Below are 25,514 nucleotides of genomic sequence, written 5' to 3' on the forward strand. Positions count from 1 at the left end.
AACTATGCAGTTTGTGTGATAAATTGTTGAAATCATCTTAAAACAACATGGACTAATTAATTGTGAAGTATTGTTGTATTCATGTATTCATTATTAATTCATTCATTCATTCATTCATAATTCATGACTACTGTCTATATATTGCTACACATACATTCTTGTTCAAATGGATATTATCCTTCAATGTACTGTATGTCATAAAAAAGTCTGAACACAAATGGGCTATAAATTGTTGATCTTAATAGAAAATGTATTGGAAACATATTCACTATTTGCAATATAATTAAAGTATGTTTTAAAATGAATCAGAATATAAAGAGATTCAGGGGGCATAAAAGAAAACAGGTGGAAACTGAAAGTAAAATGTATTCTTGTATATTGGTGTCAAGTTTGTCAACAATACTATGATACAGGACTTCAGAACAAGTTGGTCATACTGTACAGTGGCCACTAGTAATCTTGGCTGTGTAATTACTTGCTAGGCATCCTCTACCCTAAAATGTTATATCTTTGCTTGTACTTGGGTGCTGTAAGCTTTTCTCATTCATGAAGCTATATACAGTGTACATGAATGTGGCATTAAGATTAAAATGCAAGACACTTCTACACTTCTAAGCTGTGAAGAGTCTTTTAAATGGCCTGATTTGCTGATAGTATTCATACGAATGACCTTAATAAAACCCATTATGCATTTATATGGAATTATTAGCACTAAAAGCATTTTAGATTACTCCCCCCCCCCCCCCCCCACACACTAAACTCACACTAAAAATGAACATATTTGAATTCAATGCTAACAGTCGGAATAGGCAAGAGTTTAGTTTCCTTCTATGATGTAAAATACAAAGTAATAATGCAAAAGTGATAAATATTTAAAGCAAAGTAACAAAGAATACACAATACCAATTTGCTAGGTACAAATAAATACTACGGTAAATAACAATTTACAGTAAAGTGATATTAATAAAAAACAACTGACTTGTTGATAGAAGTTCAGTATTACTTTCTCTTATACGCTGAATGGTTAGTATTTTCCACAGTATTGTACTTATATCTACATTACATCTCACATCACAACAAAGAAAAAAAGACAAAATAAGAAAATAACCAACATTATTCATTTCAACTCACGAATAAAAGGAATAGTCTAGCACTCATTTTCTTCTAAAACTCGTCTTAGAACCTAATTGTTCATCCCACTGATCCCAGTAATGACCTGGTATTTTTCTTTTTGTTCACCCCTACCCATTATGTCTGTGTTAAGTCATTTGTCATGTATGCAATATTGTCAACAGTATATACTGTATATGTATGTTTGTTTTTAATCTTATATTGGATTCAAGGTGTTACCATGACTGAAGTTACTAAGCTACTACCAGTCTTTAAAAGGTACTATAATTTATTATAATTATGTGCAATTGACAAAGAATATGTCATTTAAGTCATAATCCCCTTTTCATGATATTGTGAACAGTTGTAGCAGAACCCAAAGGGCATTCAGGTGACTAATGTTAACATTGCACACCGGCATTGTTCATATAGATTACTCATTGATCAAGGCAGCAGTTCATCTTCATCACTATAGAAATGCAGACCACCACCACATTCTATCAATGTTTCCATTGTGAAGGAAACTGCTATGCTGAGTGAATCAATTGGTTGAAAGTGGTTTGTTACCTTTCAATAGATTATTTCATCATGATGTATGATTAGTCATGATTCAGTCAATGAACACTCACATGCCCTGCTTCTTCCTTGTCTCATTGGATCTTGTATAAAAAGCCTACTGTTCTACAGCCACTGACAGATCACTCAGATCACTGCTGTTGTTGGAGAGAGGTTTGTGTTTGTGGACTAAAGACCATTTTCTATCTCTGTTCCAGGATTATTCTCAAGCCTCCCAAGAATCAAAATGAGCATGGTATGTTGGACTGCCTTGCCTTGAGGGTTTAATTGTGTTTTATATTATTGTAGTCTGTGTCACCTTGACACTGATTTCAATCGATTTTAAAAACTTAAATAGAGGATTATTTTCTGCAAGTGTGTGTGTGCGTGTGCATGTGCGTGTGCGTGTGCGTGTGCGTGTGTGTGTATGCATGCGTGTAAAGGCTACTGCAATGATCATAGTGTCAGTCAGATATTATCAATTATAATAATTACTGAAGAAACATTAAACTGCAATATCCTATGTGTTTTTCAGAAAGTTGAATTGAACAATTTGGCCCTGAAAGCTGGAGATCGTCTGAAAGTGAAGGGACGGATTTTACATAATGCTAACAGGTAAACCTATATACTGTGTAAGCAAATAGCAAATACATTGAGAAATTATTCACTCTCAGGGCCTTCAAGTGAGAAACTGTTACTCATCAAAAAGAATTGTGGTTTAAAGCAGCAATGGTAATATGTAAATCATGAGCCATGTGTAAATTCACAATTCACATTTAAAAAAATATAGTGTATAGATGTATCTAATTATTGATTGATGTTCAACACAATCTATTCCTCATTCCAAATTGTGCACGACTTGACATTTTCTTAAATGACAACAAATTCAGGTTCTGCATTGACCTGGGCTGGGATAGAGATGACCTGGCGCTGCACTTTAACCCTCGTTTCTGTGAGGAAAAAGATGGATCCGTGCTCGTGTGCAACTCAAGGCTGTCAGGTGGCTGGGGTTCTGAGGAGAGGACACAGAACCCTTTACAGAAGGGCTCTGAAGTGAAGGTGAGACAATATGGTTACACAGTAAATGGTGATGGAAAATAGTGTTTTCACAAAATAAAGTGGTTATATTAGGCCTATCTTTAAACATTTTTGTTTGTTTAATTCAATTCATGGATACTGAGGTCAATTTGCACTCCATACTGTATGTATCTTTTCATAGTTCTTGAACTACAAAATTTGCATCAACATGTTTGTCTTTCTTCTAGATTGTTGTGAAGCTGACTGAAGACATGTTTACAGTGGAGCTTCCTGATGGAGAGGAAGTTCAGTTCCCCAACCATGACGTCAGGCCCATTATCAGCTACGTCTGCATTGGAGGAGACTTCAGAGTCGAATCTTTTAAAATCTGCTAGGAAAGAACTACTTTGAACCAAGTTAAAGCCCACTGAACAACTGAAGTGTCAACATTTCTGTGTGATTTGTATATTTGAATGATTGACAAAGTGAGAATGTACTGTATTGATATACAATAAATATCAGTTATGGCTGTGCCTGTGGGGACAGTCTGAAAACACTGACATTCAAAAACTATAACTTGTATTGTGTTATTTTTTGAAAAGTTGCAGCAATGAAGTATGACATATAAGCATCATTATCAAAAATCACCATTTTATTATGCCAGCACTACTGTAAGTTTTAGACATACAGTAGACTAAAATACTAACATATGTTAGTAATATTGGAAGATGTTTTATAAACAATCATATGCACTGTTTTGCAAACGTGTTACACATACAGATAGTTATCACATATGGAAATCATTCTTCTTAAAATCAAATCACAGATATAAAAGACCTTGTTGTCTGTCATAGTTTTTGTAATACCTTCATTATTCACATGAGACAATTGCCTGCTTATAAAGAGGGTAGCCATTACAACAAGCAAGACAGTTCTGCAAAGATGCTCTTCAAGTTCATCACTGAATGGGAGTTGACTAGAGATACCTTTGATAACTTTAATGTATATGCCAAGAGAGAAATTGATTACTGAATATGAGAGTGTGTTAGGAGAGCAAAATAAATGCACATCACTGTTCATTGTTTGCAGTGTTCTCATCCTGCAATAAACACGGCAGGAACATCATCATGTTTCATTCTCTTTTCAATCTATGTTAATGGCATAGTGTGCAATGATAAGAGTCAATATTGTTAGTGACATGTCTTGGACAAATAATACAATGTTGGTAGTTTCAAATGTAAGTTTGAGGAAGTCTTGAAATAGCTTTTTTTTACTTGTAAAATTGTGTTAATGATCAAAAATATAATATGTCTTACTTGAGGGACCAAGAACCCAGAACAGTGAATGGTTCTTATGGTTTTAATAGGCTTGATAAAGGTTATATTGCCTTTCATACAGACTTTCAATGTCTAGACTTTGATCTCTTCCTCCTCCTCAGAGAAGGTATATGTTGTTTTTTGGCTGCAGGTGAAAGCAGGTGAGATGGTGTCCTTAGCCTGTGTCAAGGACCCGCACCCATAGTGACGTGAAAGCATGTCAGCTGCCCTCTGAAACCTTTCTGCCTCCATCACTGGTTCCACTATTGGAGGTGACCCCATGGAGGCATCTGGTGTCTTCACAGATGTCCTGTCTTCATCTTGTGAGCTACAAGAGCGCTCTCTGTTATTTATGCTCCCTCTTAATGACACGCTTCCCACAATGGTGTTGGGTGAACTCATTACAGGGCTGTCCTCAACCATCTCAGTGATGGAGGTCCTCTCCTCATCCTCCTCCTCCATTTCTCCCTCAGCCTGGCTGTGATTGGACAGCTGAAGGCAGCTGGGGTTGTCGATTAAGCTCAGCACCTCACTCATGAGGGAGGGGCCGAGGTCTACTGTGAACGAGGAGAAGGAGTCAGAGCGTGTCAGCGTAATGCCCCCACTGTCCAGAAAAGAACCACGGTGGTCGTCTCCATCCTGAAACTGTCTGTCGAGGCGGGAGAGTCGGGGCAGAGTTACAAAACCAGACTGCAGACCTGCACACAGTAAAAGAGGGAAAGAGACATTGGTCAAAGACATGACATGGATCAATAGTAAACAGCATCCTATATTAAAATTGACTCAAGGGAGGACGGGCTGGCCGGCCGGTGCGCGGGCGGGCGGACCTCTGACTCATGTCAATGCAGCAAGTCCCAAATATGGAGTGTGTTGTCTAAACCTCAATGTGTTGTCATGGCATCAGGCGCAAACAAATCAGTCAGCTCCATATATAGGCACAAAATGGGCATATATTACATGGGCATATACTAATGACATCAGAGATCTCCATAAATGGGCATAAAAGGGACATGGACTGACAGATACAGAGACCTCCATATGGGCATATCAGTTGGATCAGCGGTATGACGTACGTGTGAGGGCCGCCCAAACTCTATATACGCGGCCCGAACCTCTAGTAGGTGAAAAGATTACAGAGAAACTTTTAATTTTGTGCATGACAGCTCATTCTCTTTTCAATGGGGCCCCTATTATAGGAAGCTGAATTTGATCATATTTAGATAGCCATGTGATCAAAGTTGTGGAATGTCTGAGTCTACAAGTCTGAGTTGTTACACAGACCCACACAATTTTTTCTATAAGGTGTTGTGACCTTGACAAACACAATTTGACATTTGGACTGAAAGACGTGGAGTATATAAGGAAGGACAGAGCCTGTTGTGAAGTTGAAGTTGAAAGTGAAGTTCACTTGGTCTTGATTGCTAGACTAAACATATTTATAGTTAGAAACATGTGTATTGTTTGAACTGATTCACCATCTCCTTGCTCAACCTCTCAATCAAGAAATGTAGTGTTACTGTATGTACTGCAGTGTAACTGTTCCACCAGAAGGTGGAAGTATATAACAGCCCAATGGTATTGTAGGTGTTTTCCATGCCACCATTCTAACCCACACACATTCCAGAGTGCCATGACTTCACTGGCTCTGAATGCTCCCTGAAGGGACAGGCTGAGTTTTTATGTCTTCTGGACAGTCCCATGGTGGTTTTGAAAAGAAGAGTTATAAAAAAGGGAGAACATTAACAGAGAAGTAAAAAAATAACAGTAAAAGGGAAAAAGAAAAGGGTCTTGGCTAAAAGGAAGAACAAACAAGAGCTCGCAGGGCATACAAATGCCAAGTGAGAGGAAAGTGAGAAGGACACTGGCTGGAGACGATAATGTAGAGAGCAACCGTTTAATATATCAGAGGACTAACTGGCTTCAGAGCCTATAGGGTCGCCAAGAAAAAAGCATATTCATTCATACCAATAACAATAAATGAATGAAACAGTGATGTTAACATTATCATTGGTAAATACGCTACCTTTCTTTAAAAGGTGCTAGAATTAATTTGCATTCTGTGCCATCAACTGACACAAATTATTCACATGCAATAACTGTTCATAAAGAAGAAGTTTCCTAATAACAAAGAGCTTCAATCAACTCCCTGGCTCACTGACTGTCTGTATCCCTCAACTCACTGATCACTGTCCGTCACCAGTGGTGTACAAAGTACTCAACTCCAGTAATTGAGTCAAAGTGTAGATACTCCTGGTCAAATATTACTCAACTACATGACTGTGCAAGTTGTTAGATTCATACTTGAGTTAAAGTATGAAAAGTACTGTACTGCATAAAAGTACATTTTCTTTTTAACATCAATGCATTGCTGTATTGACATTTAGACATTTTCACAGAAAATTCAAATAAATGTAATAAAATAGTGATAATAGCCGATCTACAACAACGCGTTGTGAGCTTGTAGTTCAGCTATTTTCACTATTTTTGAAGTAGTTAATGTAGCCTACTTTTTTCACCTACCTAGAAATGTAGTGGTGTAAAAAGTACAATATTTAAGTCATACGTATCCCAAAAAACTAATGCTCAAGTAAAATACATATACTCAAAGATTTTATTGAAGTACTGTACTCAAGTAAATGTACTTTGTTACTGTCCACCACTGTTTGTCATGGTGTCGCCCCTCAACCCACTGCTGACTGACTGTCTGTGCCCTCACTCCACCGCTCTCACTTTGGGTAAATTCTTTCTGGGTTGGGTAATGAATCCAGAGTTGGAAGGGGGAATTCCAGATGACCCACATATGCTGTAATGAAACTCAACGTGCTCCACATATACACCCATTCACACACACGCCCACGCACACACACTTCTGTCCCGTAAGCACTGATTGGTTAGTGGATATAATGAATGGTGTGTTTATACCATGCAGTCAAGCAAGCACATAGATGACAGGAAATGCCCTCTAAGTATCTTTCTCTGCCAGCTGTGTATGTTCTTGTTTATAGACATAATTGTGAACAGGTGTTGCCTAGGTGAGTCCAGGAAAAGTTATTCTGTTTGTTGGTTGCCTTGGAGGGAAGATGTCGAAGGGAGGTCAAACTCCCTCTTTGCGTGCAAATATGTTTGTGGTGTGGTGTGGTACAGTATGTGTGTGTGTGTGTGTGTGTGTGTGTGTGTGTGTGTGTGTGTGCGTGCGTGCGTGCGTGCGTGCGTGCGTGCGTGCGTGCGTGCTTGCGTGCGTGCGTGCGTGCGTCCGTGCGTGCGTGCGTGCGTGTGTGAGCATATTTGTTTGCATATGTGCAAGTATGGTATGCATGCGTGTGTCTACTGTATGTGTGCGCCTGTATCATGTTCAGTTCATCTCTGAACCTCCTCTTGAGCACCTCCTCTTGTCTTAGATAATGTGAACATAGAGAGGAGAAAGGGTAGAGCTCCCTCTTTGTACAAAGTGAATATTTATGTCACAGTTTGCTGTAGTTAAGCTGACTTTCGTGAATTTCAGCACGTACCAAGATCACCCTCATGCTGAAACTTGTTTTTGCTGAGGTGGGTGAAAGAATACCAATCTGGGTTTTGCTATATAGTGTGCTGTTTTAGTCCACAGATATACACTATCCATGGCTGTTGCTAAAATCTCATATCCCCTGATTGGGTCTTTGCTATAATGAGTGTGGTGTCAACCTTAAAGGAGTAGTTCACCCAAAGAAATATTTATTTTCTATCAATTACATAATTAGAATTACCCCTGCGTAGTCTCTGGTAAGAGACTCAATTTACCAGCCACCCCGTCATCAAATTATTGGCTCAGGAATGCGACAAAAAATAAAAATCTCCATTAATTCAAGACTTCATGGGCTGTGTAATTGATAGAAAATAGTATTTTTTGGGGGTGAACTACTCCTTTAAGGGTGATGTGTTATGAGAAATTAGCACATTATCTGTGATACACTGTGACCAGCTCTTGGTTTGCGCTTGAAGATGTTTTGACATACAGACAGACCAACAAACAGCATGGCTAATATGCATGGTCACAGTAATAATAAGCCATTAGTTGTTTGTTTTGTTTTTTAGGCTTGGCCTTTGGATTTGGGTTGGGCTTGGTCTTGGGTTTATTTTTCCCTGAAGGTCAACTTCACTTTCCGGTTGGGACACAATAGTTTTTCTGTAGATTTTTTATGAATTAATGGTGATTGTATCATAAGATATTTCTGGAAGCCTTTTCCCTATGCTCTGAGTTATCATCTGTTTTCTCACCATATGTGTAGAAGGAGTCATCGGCAGAGCTGACAGAACTGGGAAACAGCACCCTCTGTGAGCAGCCGTTGGGAGAGTCTATGTTGAGCTGAGGCAGGGAGATGGCATTCTTGATGATGGGCGAGATGGGCGGCGGTGGGGGCGAAAGGTCACGGGAGCCCCCCCTCGGTCGCGGTTCTGGGTTTTTGCGTACAGTCCGAAAATTTCGTGTGAAAAACCCAGTGGACTTGGAGCTGTTTGCTGAGTCTGGACTTCCTGGCTCCCCTTTCCCCCCATGGTTACTAAGGAACGAGGTGTCACCAAACACATCCCCACCACGGCCAACGTGCATGGTGTGTCGGAAGTCACCCATGGGTGGGCTGATCATGTCCACAGAGAGGTCGCTCTTAAACCGACGTTTCCCCTGAGAGGCGGACACTAGGCCCTTTATCCCTGGCATTTTTCCCAGACTCATGGTGGCAAAACAAAAATCAAAACAAAGAACAAGAAGCAGTAATATCCCTTTTGATTCAATTCAGGATGTCAGAATTCCAGTTCACCAGTCCAAGTTTGAGTTCCAGTACAAGATCCACTGTGAAGAGAGAAGAAAATACGAACTTTGAGAGGCTGGATAGGGAAGACAGAATATACAAATATTTTATACAAATCTGTCTCTCTTTTTCTATCGCTTTTAGTCCTCCTTTCTCTGTCCCTTCTCTTTCTTTGTGCCTCTTTCCCAACAACAATACATCTCTTTAAAAAATCTGAAAAGTCATAGAGAAACCTCTTGACTCCTTCATTGCAGCAGCTTTCAACCATGTGAAATAAAAAAAAGCAGATAAATTACAAGGTCAGATCTCAAGGCTTCCTCTGGTCACCACAGCTTATGTGGGTGGAGAGCTTGGGACTGGGTGTATTTTTGACGTTTTGGTTTGTGAATGTCAGTTCCAAAATACATGCAGTTGTGGCTTTAAATGTATTGAGATGTGATCCCAGAGCGTAGGAACTCAATTGTACTCAACTCTTTGTGAACCGCCCCAAACACACACAGACGCACAGACACGCGCGCACACACACACACACACACACACACACACACACACACACACACACACACACACACACACACACACACACACACACACACACACACACACACACACACACACACACAAAATAACGTTTTGATTATATGTCTTTTTGGAAGTGGATGACAGCTTAATTGTTAGTCTTTCATTTGTGACACTAAAACCATTCAGATAGAATCTCCATTGACCAGCCCACACCTGCAAACATCTCAATTTGAATCAGTCAACACAGAATTATACGTACAACTGTATCACTAAGATGCAATCTTGTCTTTCTTACCAGTTTATAATACAGTATAATTTTACTTCCCTTAAATGTTATTTGAGCTGTATCCTGGTGAATCAAGCAGTTAGTGTGACTTCCAAATAATAAAAGGCCAAAATTTCATGGGTTTGAATTTGGCACATAGTTATATACTTGCTCTCAACCTGCTCTTTCCTGTCTCTGTTTATCCAATAAAGCAGGAATGCCTTCAAATGACCTTTAAAAAGTGATTTTACATTTCCACCAACGCAATGCTCCTTTAGAGAGAATGGCAAACAAGTCGTTAATCTGGGTTGTGAAGTACAAATGTACTACCTGGTTACACCAGCATCCTAGCTACTATATGAGCCTGTTTACAAACCGTTTACTTACAGCCCACCCGTCTAGACACTAATCACTACAGTGGAGGTTTATGAGAGCCTTGTAAAACCCAAAATAAATGTTTCTATCTTCTTCTTTTTTTACTTCCCCGAGACTAGAATGACTGTTCCAGTTCTGGCATTATAATTGGCAGATATGTGTGCTTTTTTTCAGGTAATGCAACATAACATTATACTGATTGTATGTCAGCTTTTATAATCTGCCAACCCAAAACACGTTTTCGTTATAAATAACTTTGTAAAGCAAATCTAATTTGTGTTTTCCCCACTCACCACTACTTAGGTTACAGGGTAGATGACCTTTGTTTCACACAGGAAACACTTTCGTTAGTACTGCAACTTTCTTTTTATCCCTGAGAGATTAATCAGAACTGTCACTTCTGATCCCATCCAGCACACTTATACACTGTACAGTACTAAAACTTATCTGCTTATCTAATGTTGCTGTTTTTACCTGTCCTGATTGTTCTGTTAACTGCAACATCAAAAGCAACACAGTCTTTAGTGGTGCTGTGATTCAGGATGCACCCAAAGAACAACACAGTATTACCATCTTCAATCTGTCACTTACTGGCAGTGGGTCCCTCTGGTTCACCTTTAGCCCCTCAGCCCCCCAACAGCAAGTGTACAGAGGGGGAGGGCTGGTCTGCAGGCACACACCGTCGTCTGCTAATGAGATTTATACATGTGTACCGCACAATACTATAGTATAGTCTAGTCCAGTACTACAGTTCAGTAGTCCAAGAGTCACCAGGATGCCAGTTGCTTGCCAGTTCCAGGATGCAATGAAAACACACACAGCGGATGAGTGAGGCTTCTTTACTTTACTTAGCTTTACTTTGAGGCAATGAAGTAAAGTGCTGTAATCTGAGTGACTGTTTTGTCTGTTTCGCCTTGGAGAAAAAGCAGGGCTCCTCCTGGATTGGACGTGTGCTGGATTAGCTCCTTAATCTCTTGTGTCTTCAGTCGCTCTCTTAATTAACGGCTGCTCTTCATAACTCACGCATCCCTCTGCCTTCTTCAATCCACTTACTGCTCTGCTGGCATCCAGGTAGGGGGCTTCTGTGTTTTAATTCACTTCACTTAAGGCCAGCTAAATGAACTGTGGAGAGAAAGAGAGAAAGAGAGGAGGGAGGGAGAGGTAAATTATAATCAGCAGAGCAGCCAATCAGTTCTACAAAATGTTTGGACTGATGCTGATGATGCTCTGTTTTTACCTCTGTTTTGCATCTCAAGGCTGCATGTCAATGACAGGTAAATAATTCTAGTTGTTTCATTTTTTGTCTATATCCATTTATTGTATTTTTTTGTGAAGCATTGAGTTTACTTTGTACGAAAACCAAAGCTTACCATTTCAAGTCAGGCATCTTGGCATCTTAATCACATACTGTAGGTGGCAGTATTTGCATGTTATGATCTGTCCTCAAAAATCCATCCATATAAAAAACGTAAGCCTTGTTTGATGACTGCATAATGTGGTCCCTGTGGGAACAGAACAGCCATAGCTCTCTGCATGGGATCACGTCCCTCTAAACAATCTCAGCATAACAACACGATAAATCCATAATGTTTAGAGTTCTCACTACTTCCTGAGGTAATGTTTATCTGTTTTCCTGGATATACTCTGAAAATATTCTTCCTGTCTGCTTAGGAAATGACTCCAGGGTGCAGAAGCACCTACTACTGTATATAAGCACCTCAACACGTGACCTCGTTCTGAGTCTCTATACCCATCCAGGCTCCAGCCGCGGCAGGATTAGCGTCACAAACTGTCATCAGAATGACTGCAAGAAACTATGGAGCTACTACTGGGCATTGATCTGGGGTTAGACTGCCTTGCCTAAATCTTAATCAGAGCTGAGCTGTACAGTGCTGCATATTTGAGAAATGTGGGTTCAAATCAGGCAAAGCAACTAAGCAACTAACTAACTAACTAACTAACTAACTGACTAACTGACTGACTGACTGACTGACTGACTGACTGACTGACTGACTTGTTGGACCTGTTTCCCCCCGATTTTATTATTTTTTAACTCTCACAGCATGTGTTGACTGGACCATGCTGACCTTTTACACAAAATCTTTCTCCCCTGGTGAAGAACACTTCATTCAGCTGAACTCCAGATGCCTTTATGAACAAATAAAGCTAAATACCAGTGCAGGAATCCACTTCAGGCTCCTCATTAAGTATATATCCTCATTAGAGACTCACACAGAAGCGCGCGGCTCCACTAAACATACCATTTATCCTTAAATTGTACCTGCACACATCCGTAAACAAGGTTTTGGCCGCGAGGCTAGCGTGAGCTGCCTGACTGATTGCAGAGACAGAGACACACAGGGAGTTCGGGAATTGTAATGGGAACAATGTGCGATAGGAGAAAGTCAGCCGGATGCCATCCATTAATGCCGTCTATTAAAAGAGCTGACTCTTGATGGGAAACACATTTGTATGATTGTTAACTTGGGTGATTTATTTGTGTCTTCTTAAGCTGTTGTACAGTTGCGTTCATTCAATACGTTGTGCTGTTTGTCCTATCCTTTCCTTCAGCAATGTCTATCTATCTATCTATCTATCTATCTATCTATCTATCTATCTATCTATCTATCTATCTATCTATCTATCTATCAATCAAAGTGTACACATATGAAACCTTATGTCTTTAATAGTGTGTGTGTGTCTCTCACACACACACACACACACACGCACGCACGCACGCACACACACACACACACACACACACACACACACACACACACACACACACACACACACACACACACACACACACACACACACACACACACACACACACACACACACACACACACACACACACACACACACTCCCCTTTCTTGTGTGCATCATTCTGCCTGTTTCCAGTAAGTAGGTTTAATGTTTTAGTCAAACATCTGGTACCACAGAACCACTAAATTGCAGCAATGGAGCGGTTGAGGGACCGTTCTGTCACAGCAGCTTGCACACACATACACACACATAAACAGCCACTCATGCACAGATACGGACACATGCATGCACTCCTTCTGGGGCTACTGTTTCCGCTGGGCCGGAGAGCCACTTGAAGGTCGGGCCTAGCACACAGTAGTTTAGGTCACACCAACCCTTCACATGTCTCCAAAATACAAGGAACTACTGCTGCAACGTGGCTATAGCAGTTCTTGAAAGGCACCATATAAAATGGTATGTCAGTCCTCACGGTGTGTGTGTGTGTGTGTGTGTGTGTGTGTGTGTGTGTGTGTGTGTGTGTGTGTGTGTGTGTGTGTGTGTGTGTGTGTGTGTGTGTGTGTGTGTGTGTGTGTGTGTGTGTGTGTGTGTGTGTGTTGTGTGTTTACTGTGTACTGTACGTAATGCATGCTTCTCTCTATATGCCCTTTTTTGCATTTTATTACAGGCATTTGCTTTTCACTCCCTAACCCCCATCCTCCTCTTAATATGCTTTCAAGTCAACAAATGAACCCACAAGGGCAAACAGTAAAGATAAGAATTCATTTTTCACGTCAGTCATTGCACTGGTTCATTTACTTCTTTTAAAAAGGAGGCATACATTTCAAAAGCAACATTGCAACACAGCCCCAGTTTGAACAATCAAATTAATCTTTAGAATTTATTCCCAAACACTTTCACCCCTTCAACCTCCCTCTGCCCCTCGTTTGCCACTTTTATAAATGATTTTCTTTTTTGTTCTGGACTTATGTCAACATAACAAGTGGAATACAAACAAAAATCCTTCCCATGCAATAGCCCCATCGAACAATGAGTGTAAAGAACTATTAGCTCTCCAAACTTCCACCTAGCAAACATAAATAGAAAGGCATGGCTAATGAATCATAAATATAAAAAGTGCTGTTGTAAAGCTCCTTTGTCAGAGATGTAACAAAAGACTAGCTGTGACCACAAGTCTGCCATGACTGACAGAGCTCTAGTAGTACTGTGGCATATTCAGACAAAATTACTCATTACATAGCCTTGATTGCCACTTGAACTCTAGCGTCCCTATTCTGGGCATGTCATAATACAACCCTATGGCTGCATAATAGGCGAACGTTCTGCAAAATTTACCATTATCAGTCCTCATGGTGTGTGTGTGTGTGTGTGTGTGTGTGTGTGTGTGTGTGTGTGTGTGTGTGTGTGTGTGCGTGCGTGCGTGCGTGCGTGCGTGCGTGCGTGCGTGCGTGCGTGCGTGCGTGCGTGCGTGCGTGCGTGCGTGTGTGTGTGGTGTTTGGCTATTTTGGTGAAGAGATTTGGGGACCCCTAGGCCCCTGGGGGACACCAGTCTACAAAGTTTATAGGGTTTAAGTGGTTAATGCATCACTTAGGCTAATTATTAGTATTAATCATTACTTATACAACGCACAACCATGTCATTGGACAAAAGAAAACAACTTAAAAAGTGTCAACGCCAGTTGTCATCCATTTATGATTTGCAACTTTGTCAGCCACGGTTTCCATCACTGTCACTGAGAGTAATGTAAGGCATTTTTGGATAAAATTACACACAATTTTGTTTTATTTCCCAAGCATTTATAATTGAATAGTTTACAGATTACAGTTCACATAGTTTACCCACTGCGCTCTATGAGCAACACAATTAAAAAAGTATTATATATTAGTATTACATTATTATATCATACTGGTTATTAATTGTATAATAACATCAAAGTCTATTCTGCTTTCTGAATGAGTGTGTGAGGCAAACAGCACTATCATTTGACCATAATTAATGCAGTTGTTCATTGGTGTCACTAAGTAACCACAGTAACCAAATAATTTAAACTGTTCCTATGAAGTTCACATGGCTCCCACTGGAGTCAGTCTTCATCAAGGGCACAATGGATGAAGAGAATGATGTGATTTTATATTATTCCTATTACATTCAGCCACTATAGTCAAGGAGTTCAGAAGTCTAAAAGTGTTCCAATAATGCCCAATCCAATTTTCAGGGGAAGAACAATAGCCTACATGTCAGGGGGAGTCAGGACACTTCCACTGAACTAATGAGGCCTATATAATACCCAAGCAACATACCCTGAGGGAATTAAACATATAGGACTCACCTTTCACCTAATTGTGAATAATGTACAATGATGAAGTCTAATGGTTCAAATCAAATCATGGATGCAACTGAGAGCACATCTCATACTTTTTACTCAATCTAGGCATGCACGCACGCATGCGTGCACACCCCCCCCCCCCCCCCCCACACACACACACACACACACACACACACACACACACAGTTTTTAATAAACCTGCCAATAATAAACCGACTAATTAACCCCTTTCAATGGGCCTATACAGTATAACGGCTCACATGACCATTGTGAGCTTGTAGATTTGATATAAAAAATAAAAAAAATCGGAAATGCCAGAGACGCCAAGTTGAAAGTGGTCGGCTTCTAATCTAGAGGGATAGACCTATTGGATAGGTAGCACTGGCACAGTGGCACTTGCTCTGCACCCGCGCCTTTCTTTTCCACATGCATTGCTCACTGCTCCTATATATGTATGTAGGCTACTCACTACTGGGCTACTGCGCTTTGATTGATTGATTGATTGATTGATTGAATATTAATAGACAGTAAAACAGCACGAGTAGGTAGGTATACAGTCAAACACTTTGTCTAAAGGATAATACCAAAAAGTCCTTGCGGTCTTGTTTCCTTTGGAGTCCTTCCTAGGTATTCAATTCATAAACTTACAAATATAGCTACTGCTGCGCTCAACTCAACGGGACTAAAAGAAAATCAAATATAAAGTCGTGTCTATAGTCGGCAAATTAATCATCATCAAGTCACATGCACATAAAATTAGGCAACTTTAGCCTAATTAGATCATGTAAGTAGCCCGTTTTTGTAAATAAAAAATTGCAAACCTTACCTTAAACGATTTAAAAACGCATCTCCGTCGTGATAATGCAGGAAAACAACTCCAGTTCCACAATCTCTTACATGGCTTTCTTGGCTTTTGTAGGCTGCTACTTTACACTTCACTATAAAGTCCACATCACATCTCAGCTCAGCAGCCCAGGGATGCAGAGGCATTGAGCACTGCAGTCTGCAGGGCTGCGCTGCCTCACACTCTGCTTCATAGAGGACTAGAGGGAGGAGGTGGGTGGGACATGAGCAACTCAAATAGGATGAGGAGCCCGCAATGTTCAATGGCATAGCAGCACCCTGAAAATAATATACAGAAATTTGGACAAAGACTTGGGCGAAGACTTCATCATGATATAATTCACAGTTTTATATAGCCTATAAAAATATGTTTAAAAAAAATAAAATACAAAAAAAATACAAAAAGAGAGAGGCGCACAACAAAATCTTCAGTGTTATTACCAGGGGTAATTGCTGTAGGCAGGCTACTATTTTGTTGCAACAACGAATAACAGCAAAAACAACAATAGGCTAGCCTACTACTAATAAATATGAATAAATAGGCTACTGTGTCAGTGAGAGGGTGACAGAGAAGAAGGTTAGAGTCAGTTGTCTTGGCACTGTGACAGAGTAGCTATAAGCTATAAGTTTTCCCGCAGTTCAACAGGGCACACCCCATAATGACCCCTTAAGTATCCACCAAGCAGCAGCCAGCATTGATGCAACAGTAAAAAATAGTTTTCAAATTCCAATGTGGTTACTGAGGGGTCTAACCGTGAAGAACTCCTTGACCCGTGATGGCCCCTGACTGTTGCCTATTTCTCAAGCCAATTAGACAGCCAGTCAGTTCACCAGATAGAAGCTGGGGTCATGGGGAAGTGTCAACCAGATCAACTGGCAACAGCCATCAAAGAAATATATGTATATCACTTGGCCCAAGGTAAGGAACTGTGGGATGGTTGGATTGGAATGGAACTGGTAAGTGCGTGCGTGTGTGCGTGTGTGCACGTGTGTGCGTGCGTTCGTTCGTGCGTGCATGCGTGCGTGTGTGCGTGTGTGCGTGCTAGCTGTATTTAATCACAAAACATAGCGTCAGGTGAGCAGAATATAATTAGACTTAAATGTAAAAAAGGACTGATCAACATCAGAGAAGTACAACCTTATGTCAGCCTGAGGTCAATCAGTGAAAACAGATATTCAGAGCTGTGTACATTCCCATGTGTGACTCTGTGGGCTACAAGGCCTGCAATAATAAGCAGTTGTGAGTGTTCCCAGACTGTGTCTTGTCTGTGTTTGCGGGTGTTTGTGTGTATTTGTGTGTACTGTAAGTGAAGTATGTGATGTGTGTTTATGCATCTTATCCGTTCCATTTGTGTGTTTGTGAGAAGGAACCTCCTACACTCGAACTCATGCATCATGTCAGCTTTCTCACCCTCTCTGTTCTGACATTTGGAGCCTCTGATGAGAAGGACTGCTGTTCTCTTGCAGTTTTTGACATGTATACGTATGTGCCTACATGCATATGCGTGTGTATGTGCGTGCGTGCGTGTGCGTGTGCGTGTGCGTGTGCGTGTGCGTGTGCGCGCGCGTGTGCGCGCGCGTGCGTGCGTGCGTGCGTGTGTGTGTGCGTGTGTGTGTGTGTGTGCGTGTGTGTGTGTGTGTGTGTGTGTGTGTGTGTGTGTGTGTGTGTGTGTGTGTGTGTGTGTGTGTGTGTGTGTGTGTGTGTGTGTGTGTGTGTGTGTGCATGAGGCTTCACAGCATCTCATAACAGAACATTTATTCTCCTTGGACTATGTCAAACGATAGCCCACAACGTTGCTCATTTGTCATCTGAAATCCTTCCCTGTCACTCTGATTCCACGCTCTTTGTTGAATTGATTTACTTGGAGCATGCAAGTAAAACACAGGCTCATTTTCGCAGTCTTTCTGCATAGAACGGCATGATGACGGAGATCAAATGTCAGACATGCAAAGGAAAGATTTAGCTTCAGACATTTCATCAAAACCTGTCATGCAAAGTCAAATACTGAGATGGAAGTAAATTGAGATGGTAATTATGGCCAGTATGGCACAAACACGTGCATGCACACACACACACACAAACACAGCATAGAGAGGCAGACACATGCATGTGCATTAACTTATGCGTACGCCTCTCACACACACACACACACACACGCACGCATGCACGCACGCACGCACGTACGCACATACACTTATATTCAGAGCAACATTTATTTTTTATTTTTTTAGCATGTCTTTACAGTGCACATGCTTGCACTAGTCACTCTTCACTCCCCACTGGTCAACTTCTGTTGGCTTTATGTGATGTTGTGGTTCAGTGGACTGGCGTCTCCACGGTAGCTGGCTACTAATGGAGTGTGAGATTGGCATGCATAGTTGTCAGTCCCTCACAAACACCCATATGCATTCATACAAATCCACACCAACGTTCATGCAAAAAGATACAGGCTGACATGGAAACACAGAGATATACACACACACGTTCACACAAACAAAAACATACAACACTTATGTACAAACATTTAGACAAAATGGCATGTCTCGTCATGAAGCACACACATACACAAACAAACAAATACACAAATGCATGCATGCACGCACACGCACACACACACACACACACACACACACACAGACACACACACACACACACACACACACACACACACACACACACACACACACACACACACACACAAATGATTTAAGCTGCCATGCCCAATAAAGAGATATAGATCAGTGTGTATTTGTTCCAGAGTACGAAGATGTGATAGAAGGAAATGAGATATGGAGACTGAGGTTGATGAGCCTCGAGAGAGTACTTAAGAGATCATATATTTTCAGTCCGCTTCAAGGAGCAGAAAATGGCTATGTGTGTGTGTGTGTGTGTGTGTGTGTGTGTGTGTGTGTGTGTGTGTGTGTGTGTGTGTGTGTGTGTGTGTGTGTGTGTGTGTGTGTGTGTGTGTGTGTGTGTGTGTGGGGTGTGTGTGTGTGTGTGTGTGTGTGTGTGTGTGTGTGTGTGTGTGTGTGTGTGTGTGTGTGTGTGTGTGTGTGTGTGTGTGCGCGCGTGTGTGTGCGCGTGCGTGTGCGTGTGCGTGTGCGTGTGCGTGTGCGTGTGCGTGTGCGTGTGCGTGTGCGTGTGTGTGTGTGTGTGTGTGCACTGCACGTCTCAGGTCCCACCTTATTTTAAATAGTTGAACGAGTTGAACATTTTGGTTATATTTTACACACAACTTGCAGGCCAGAGAGGCAGTTTTACTGTACAAAAGTCATCAGACTAGGATCACATCTGGAATGATCAACTGTATCTGTATAAGATTTGGAATATCTGTGTCTTTTCTTTGTTGATGATCCTATCACAACACTTTGAAGAAGGAAATATTCACGCCAGCTCCTGTTCATTGTTTGACTGTGAACTGGGGTGGAATAGTGTTTTTGTACAGCAGCAGCAGATATCCATTACTAGAAAACGTTTAATATTCACCAAAAAGGAAAACGTGAAGAGAATTAACATACAACACTTGAAATATGTTTATCTTGAGACTCCAATATGTTTTCATGAGATCTCAGACCAACCCAGAAACCCAAAGCCCTGTGAACTGCAAAACAACCATACTTCATGTTCCCATGGCAATGTTTTCATCTGGCCTTCCAGTGGGTTCCAGGGGTTTGAGGGTGCGTCTGTGGTTTCACTTATACGCCTAGCGCAGGAAGGGCCAGCACTGGCAGCAGCTGCAAAAAAAAGGGGAAAAAATAATAGCAGGGAGATTCCTCAGCATGAAGAGAAGATGTTGGTTGACTTGGTATGGAGAAATCAGAACTCTGGAACTGAAGTACATTTTCTGTGAAGGAGAAAAGGGGGTTTGAATACGAGACTGGGGATGAAGGGCATTGGCTAAAGGGTGAGGAAGAGGAGCACAAGAGGACAGACTAGTAAAAAGAGGTTGCAGTAGTGGAAAGGGGATACGGAGGAAGAAAAAGAAGGGAGGCGGCAGGTGGGCGGAATTGTGTAAAATGAGAATCAATATAAGAAATTGCGGAGTCATCTTCTCTGTGAAGAGAACCAGCTCTTGTTGACAACAGCTGCAAGGCATCAGACACTTTTAGAAAGTGACCAAGACAGAGAGGGAGACAGAGAGTGAGAGAGAGATACATCAATGAAATCACAGAAACTAAATGGCATTATTAGGTCTAATTCATACACCGTCATATGACTGTCACTTGACAAAATAACTGATTTTCTTTTTCAAGATATTTTTGGGCCTTTTTCTGTCTTTATTGATAGGACAGTAGGCTGACAGAAAAAGGGGAGTGAGATGGGGGGGGGGGGGTGACACACAGCTAAGTCGAACCCACAACATGTGGTATGCGCCTGGACCGCTTGGCCAGCGGGCGCCCAAAATAACTGATTTTCACTTGGAAATGTAAGCATTATTGTGTGTTTTATGGAATTGAGATCACATTTTATCTTGATCCACAACACAGTTCTCATGCTTTACTGTATTTAGCAAACACATTATATGGAAAGATATCAGTGTCTGGGCTGAGGAACAGAGATCAATAGGTCCAGTAAAGGGAGAGAGTCAGATGCAGAGCGAGAAAGAGGGAGAGAAGTGGGTGAGAGAATGAATCTGAGCTTAATAAAACAGGATCAACGGATAAAAAAGGAGAGCCCAAAGGGTTTGCCAGAGAGGAGGAAAAGAGGAGGGAGAAAGAAGGAGGTTGGAGGGAGAGAGGAAGGAGTGCTAGTAAAACAGGATGAGAAGTCTCCGAGACAGAAAAAGCTTTTCTCCTCAGGAAATGACTTTCACACAAATCGAACAGTCTGCCAAGAAACCTTTAACTCTTTTCATGCTGTCAAATCATGTCGGTCAGACAGTACCGCACTGACTCTACATCACCGTTAAGTAGCACCAGGTATACCAAATACTGTATAGTTCTTCAGTTGCCTGACATTTAACTAATTACTGGACATGGACATAGAATGCATTACAATGTAAAAATGTATTACTAGTCATTAAAATGTGATTCATCATCATGTCTCAAATATTACTATCAATCATTTATAATATTGCAAGAAAGATAAAATGATGATTCTGCGCATTGTTGGGAGCCAAATGTTCCCCAGAGCATCAGCCATCAATCTCTATGGTTAGGTCAGAAAACACATCAGCCACAAACCCACGTACCACATCCTTCAGTCGTGATTAATTACAGTTGTGTCTCTGCTAGTATGAAAATAACCGTTGAATCATGTTGCATGTCCACAATCCCCAAAATGGCCAAGCAAAATGTTAGAAATATTTGTGCTGTTCAACATAATGCCAAGAGCAACGTGGGGCAAGGGACATAAGCATAACATTTTACTGCTCTCCCTGGGCGTAATGATGTTTTCCCTTTTTCTTCTTTTTTTATTACTCCACAGTGTTCTGTAACACTTTTGCATTTCAGTGCTGCTACTGTAATTGAATTGAATTGAATTGAATTGAATTGAATTGAATTGAATTGAATTGAATTGAATTGAATTGAATTGAATTGAATTGAATTGAATTGAATTGAAATGATATCAATTCAATTCAATTCAATTCAATTCAATTGACATGCTGCTGACATGCCGCTTCATGTCACGGTGGCGTGTCAGTGGCACAGTGCTGATTTCCAGTCAATTTTACAGTTGAAATACATGAGAATCTGTTGTCAGGCTGGAGTCTATGAGCTTATAAAAGCCAGATGTGATCCAGATTGAGTGTAGAACATCACAGGGAGGAGGTGGGGTGGGGGTCATTGTGTATACGTGTGTGTGTGTGGTGAAGTGGATGATGTATAGAGGGGTTAGGTTAAGGGGTACACTAGAAGCTGACCCCCGTGTTTTTGTTTGGGCTGCGCCCCTGTTTCCGTGAATTCTGACCCGCCAGGAAGACCGGGTTTTGGCCGCAAGACAATGGACCATTATGTCCGACCTCAGCGTCTTCTAGGCAAAACAGGGAAACACACACACACACACACACACACACACACACACACACACACACACACACACACACACACACACACACACACACACACACACACACACACACACACACACACACACACACACACACACACACACACACACACACACACACACACACACACACACACACACACACACACACACACAGCGAGAGAGCCCTACATGACTAACACAGTGGGATCTTACATGACATGATGTGTTGTTGAATACTGTGTTTTACAACCAGGTCTAAATATAGCCCCCCACGCAGCCACCCACCCACCTCTATGTGTCTCTGTTTCAGGGGTCAGGTGTTTTATTGAAGATGACTTGACTGATGAATGATCCTGAATGGATTTTGAGGAAACATGTTGTGTTACTAGTCCCACTGATGCACAGAAGCAGTTCATTACATTTGTCTACATTTCAATACTAATATTGTTATTTATGGCATGACGGCAGACGTTGAATAGCCCATTGAATCCTACCCACAGCATGGCCACTGCTGATTTGCACTCCAGACCTACGCACGTTGTAGATCTCGTATGACAAGCTCCAAGTAGAGCCAGGAAATGTCATTTTCGGTCTGTGATCTGGATCTGTGAAACTGCAGTGAAATGAGAGGTCATTACCATAGCAAAGATTTTTAGTTTATTTTGAGTGGAGTCTCTGTTAGGGTTGCTTGCTCCCTAGTTCCCAGTGTGTCTGTCTCCAGGAGATGGACCATGTCTGTCGGGGAGGGGGGGGGGGTGCATTGTATAAAACAAGCCATTGTTTCATACAATGTCCCAGACATGCACTCATTCATGGTTAAAACATGCATGCAGGCACAAACTCATCAGACAGGACGGAGAAATAGTCCAGATGCCAAATGCTGCTGAATGTCCATGTGTTCTTTAATGTACAACTAATATGTGGCTGCAGTGTTTTGCACGTTAATCATTGTAATTCACTAAGTTTCACTAAGAATTTCTGACAGAAACATTTGACTCCAAATCCCTTTCACTGTCCAACAAAAACAGAGACACCTCTCCTTGTTGAATTAACCTCAAGCATGTTTAATTTGAAATAGGCTATTTCCATTGTAGCACTGTAGACATAATATTATGGTTAGCTTGAAATAGTGACTACTGCAATACCCAGATACCGGTATACAATTGCACAGATTGGAATGTCTATTTCCATATCTCAACCTCTTCCTACTCTAATGTAACCATTCCCATAAGAAATGGGTTCCCTAGATGTGTTTGATTAGATGATGCCAGTTAAAAAGGAAATGCCTAAAGAGAAGGGAATGTGATAGGCATGTCATGTGGCTGTCATGGAAAATGTCCCTTTGACTGTTGACCTGTGACAAATAGGGCCATGACCCCTGGATGTCATGTCCAATAATAGGGGCTCAGATATGTGCACCATACAAAAAGACCAATTCATAGACACACGAATGCAGAGGTGGAGTTGTATGTGCTAGACTCATATGAAAATAGCAAAGAAAAAATAAGAAAATAGGTCTACAAGACATGACCTCTTTGACATTGAGACTAAATGTCTCAATAGAAGAGCAGGGAGACAAAATACAACCACACCAATTGTAAGTTCTATTGTATTAACATACTCTGCCATACAGATTGGACAAAATTACATTTTATTCATTTAAAAGAATAATGCCGCTTTTAAAAGAAAAATCTCTCTCTCACACTTATGCCAGTGTGCCAGTGATCACCCTCCCCTGTGTCAATGTTGGCACCCATGCCTAAGGTTGCCTACCCCTGACATACACAGTCAACCACACTGCATATACAGAAGCATATCAACGCAACCAAATGAACATTTGGTTTTAATGAATAGGACAAAGAAGTTAACATGCGGTGTGGCTAGCTTGCCACCTTCCATCTCTGCTTGTAAGCTTTAACTCAAGTTCTATCAAAACAATCAAAACCTATTTCATTTAACACAGCGCTTAGTATGTCTTTAGCAGAAGATATATTTTTTAAACTGTTTGTTTATCTGAAATCGGTTCACAGTGGTTGGTAAGGCTATCTATGTATGCAGTTTGTACTGTAGAAGTGTGGTAGAGCTCAGATTTAGATAGCTGCACTACACCCTATAATTCACATGTCAGCTCAAACCTCACAAACTGTGAAGGAAAGTGAGAGAAGCAGGCTCAGGCAGAGGCTGACAGTGGCACCACAATGTTATGTTTGTCTATGTGTACAGTATGAGTCACACAGTGCAGTAGGCCTATGCCTTGGATAAGTGCATTGTTATGGAACTGTCTCTCCCCTCTTCCAATCCAATCCAATCCAATCCAATTTATTTATAGCATTTTAAAAAAACAACTGTTGACCAAATTTGATTGTTCTCCTAGTATCATTTGACCAAACTCAGATGTTGCAGTTTAGAGCATGCACCAAGCATTCACCAATTTTTTGGGTCTTTTTCTGCCTTTATTGATGGATTTGGAAGTGAAGATGGACAGGAAAGAGGGAGAGAGAGACGGGGAGAGACACGCAGCAAAGTCGTCTCAAATGTGGTCGGCAGTCTACTGAACTCCCCGCACTCACATGCTGCGCTGTCTGCCAGGCCACTTCTTCGTTTTTAAGCTGTAAATTATGATGCCTTGCTAGGTTCTGTAACTAGGAAGTTTGCTTAGCCATTTATATGTTAACTGGTGCAGTGGTGGATACAAACTCAGATCAAGCACAAAGTGTGTTTTATGACATGGAGGAATACAATGTTGTCACTGAACTCAGGTGTTCTTCTCATGCCAGTGACAACCTCTTCAAACACTAAACTGAAGCTGATCAAGAAGGCAGGCTCTCAGATCTTCTGATGCTATCCATTGATAGGGACATCCCAGTTGACCCAGACAAGGTCAGTGATATTCATAAACACAAAGGCCAAAAGGAATACTGATATTACCTGATATCCCCTACCCTGAGTAAGCTCCTCCATACTGCCCATTCTCACTAACATCATCAACGTAACTTAACCATGGCCCGGACTGCTGGCGTAGCGGTCCGGGCACCTAGGCTTTTAATGCCTGACAGCGTGTCGCGGGTTTGAATCCCGATCCCGGGGACCTTTGCTGCGTGTCACTCCCCTCTCTCGCCATTTCCTGTCAGTCTACTGTATACTATATCAATAAAGTCAGAAAAAGCAAAAAAATAAATCTACGAAAAAACATAACTAGTATGTTATTACAATATAACAAGCACATCTGCAGCGGTTGGAATTTGGGAGGTGGTCTACTCTTCCATTGAGAAATGTATACCCTGGTATCTGGTAGGACACCTGCTGGTTGACAAGTAGTACCTCATCTATGCAATATCTCTCCTGGTATGCATTTCATCTCTCATGCAGTACACCAGAGTTTGAATCCCGGGTAGGACATAAAAGTTACAAATTCCAACTTTAACTACACATATTATTGGACCACTGCAAACAAATTGTATATGAAATTGGAAATCATATCCAGTAATTCACCTTATAGACACTCCCCTTGACCATCGCTTTAACAAATTGTCCTCAATTTCACACATTGCACATACAAGGTCCAGCTATATACTGGGTTTTGAACAAGAACAATAGCCTACACTTCGTCATATGACTGTCACTCACCATAAAGAATTGGT

At 41.2% G+C, this 25,514-nt stretch overlaps 2 protein-coding genes across 2 annotated transcripts; one reads left to right on the plus strand and one right to left on the minus strand.

Moving 5' to 3' along the window:
* Positions 1–1,811: 1,811 nt before the first annotated feature.
* On the plus strand, positions 1,812–3,077 carry LOC311054690 (galectin-2-like; the record flags this gene model as incomplete). The annotated part of the gene is made up of 4 exons (XM_084070694.1): positions 1,812–1,921; positions 2,201–2,280; positions 2,556–2,724; positions 2,931–3,077. Exons 1-4 carry the CDS (start codon positions 1,913–1,915, stop codon positions 3,075–3,077), a joined length of 405 nt encoding a protein of 134 aa, XP_083926820.1. The 5' UTR covers positions 1,812–1,912.
* A 256-nt stretch (positions 3,078–3,333) lies between these two features.
* On the minus strand, positions 3,334–16,024 carry LOC311055872 (cdc42 effector protein 1-like). The gene is made up of 4 exons (XM_084072141.1): positions 15,865–16,024; positions 10,536–11,066; positions 8,253–8,823; positions 3,334–4,696 (listed from the first exon to the last, which is right to left on the minus strand). The coding sequence occupies exons 3-4, from the start codon at positions 8,704–8,706 to the stop codon at positions 4,092–4,094; spliced, it is 1,059 nt and encodes a 352-aa protein (XP_083928267.1). The 5' UTR covers positions 8,707–8,823; positions 10,536–11,066; positions 15,865–16,024; the 3' UTR covers positions 3,334–4,091.
* Positions 16,025–25,514: the final 9,490 nt, after the last annotated feature.

Source organism: Gymnoscopelus microlampas (assembly GCF_963454915.1).
Source record: "Gymnoscopelus microlampas genome assembly, chromosome: 11".
Lineage (NCBI taxonomy): Eukaryota > Metazoa > Chordata > Actinopteri > Myctophiformes > Myctophidae > Gymnoscopelus > Gymnoscopelus microlampas.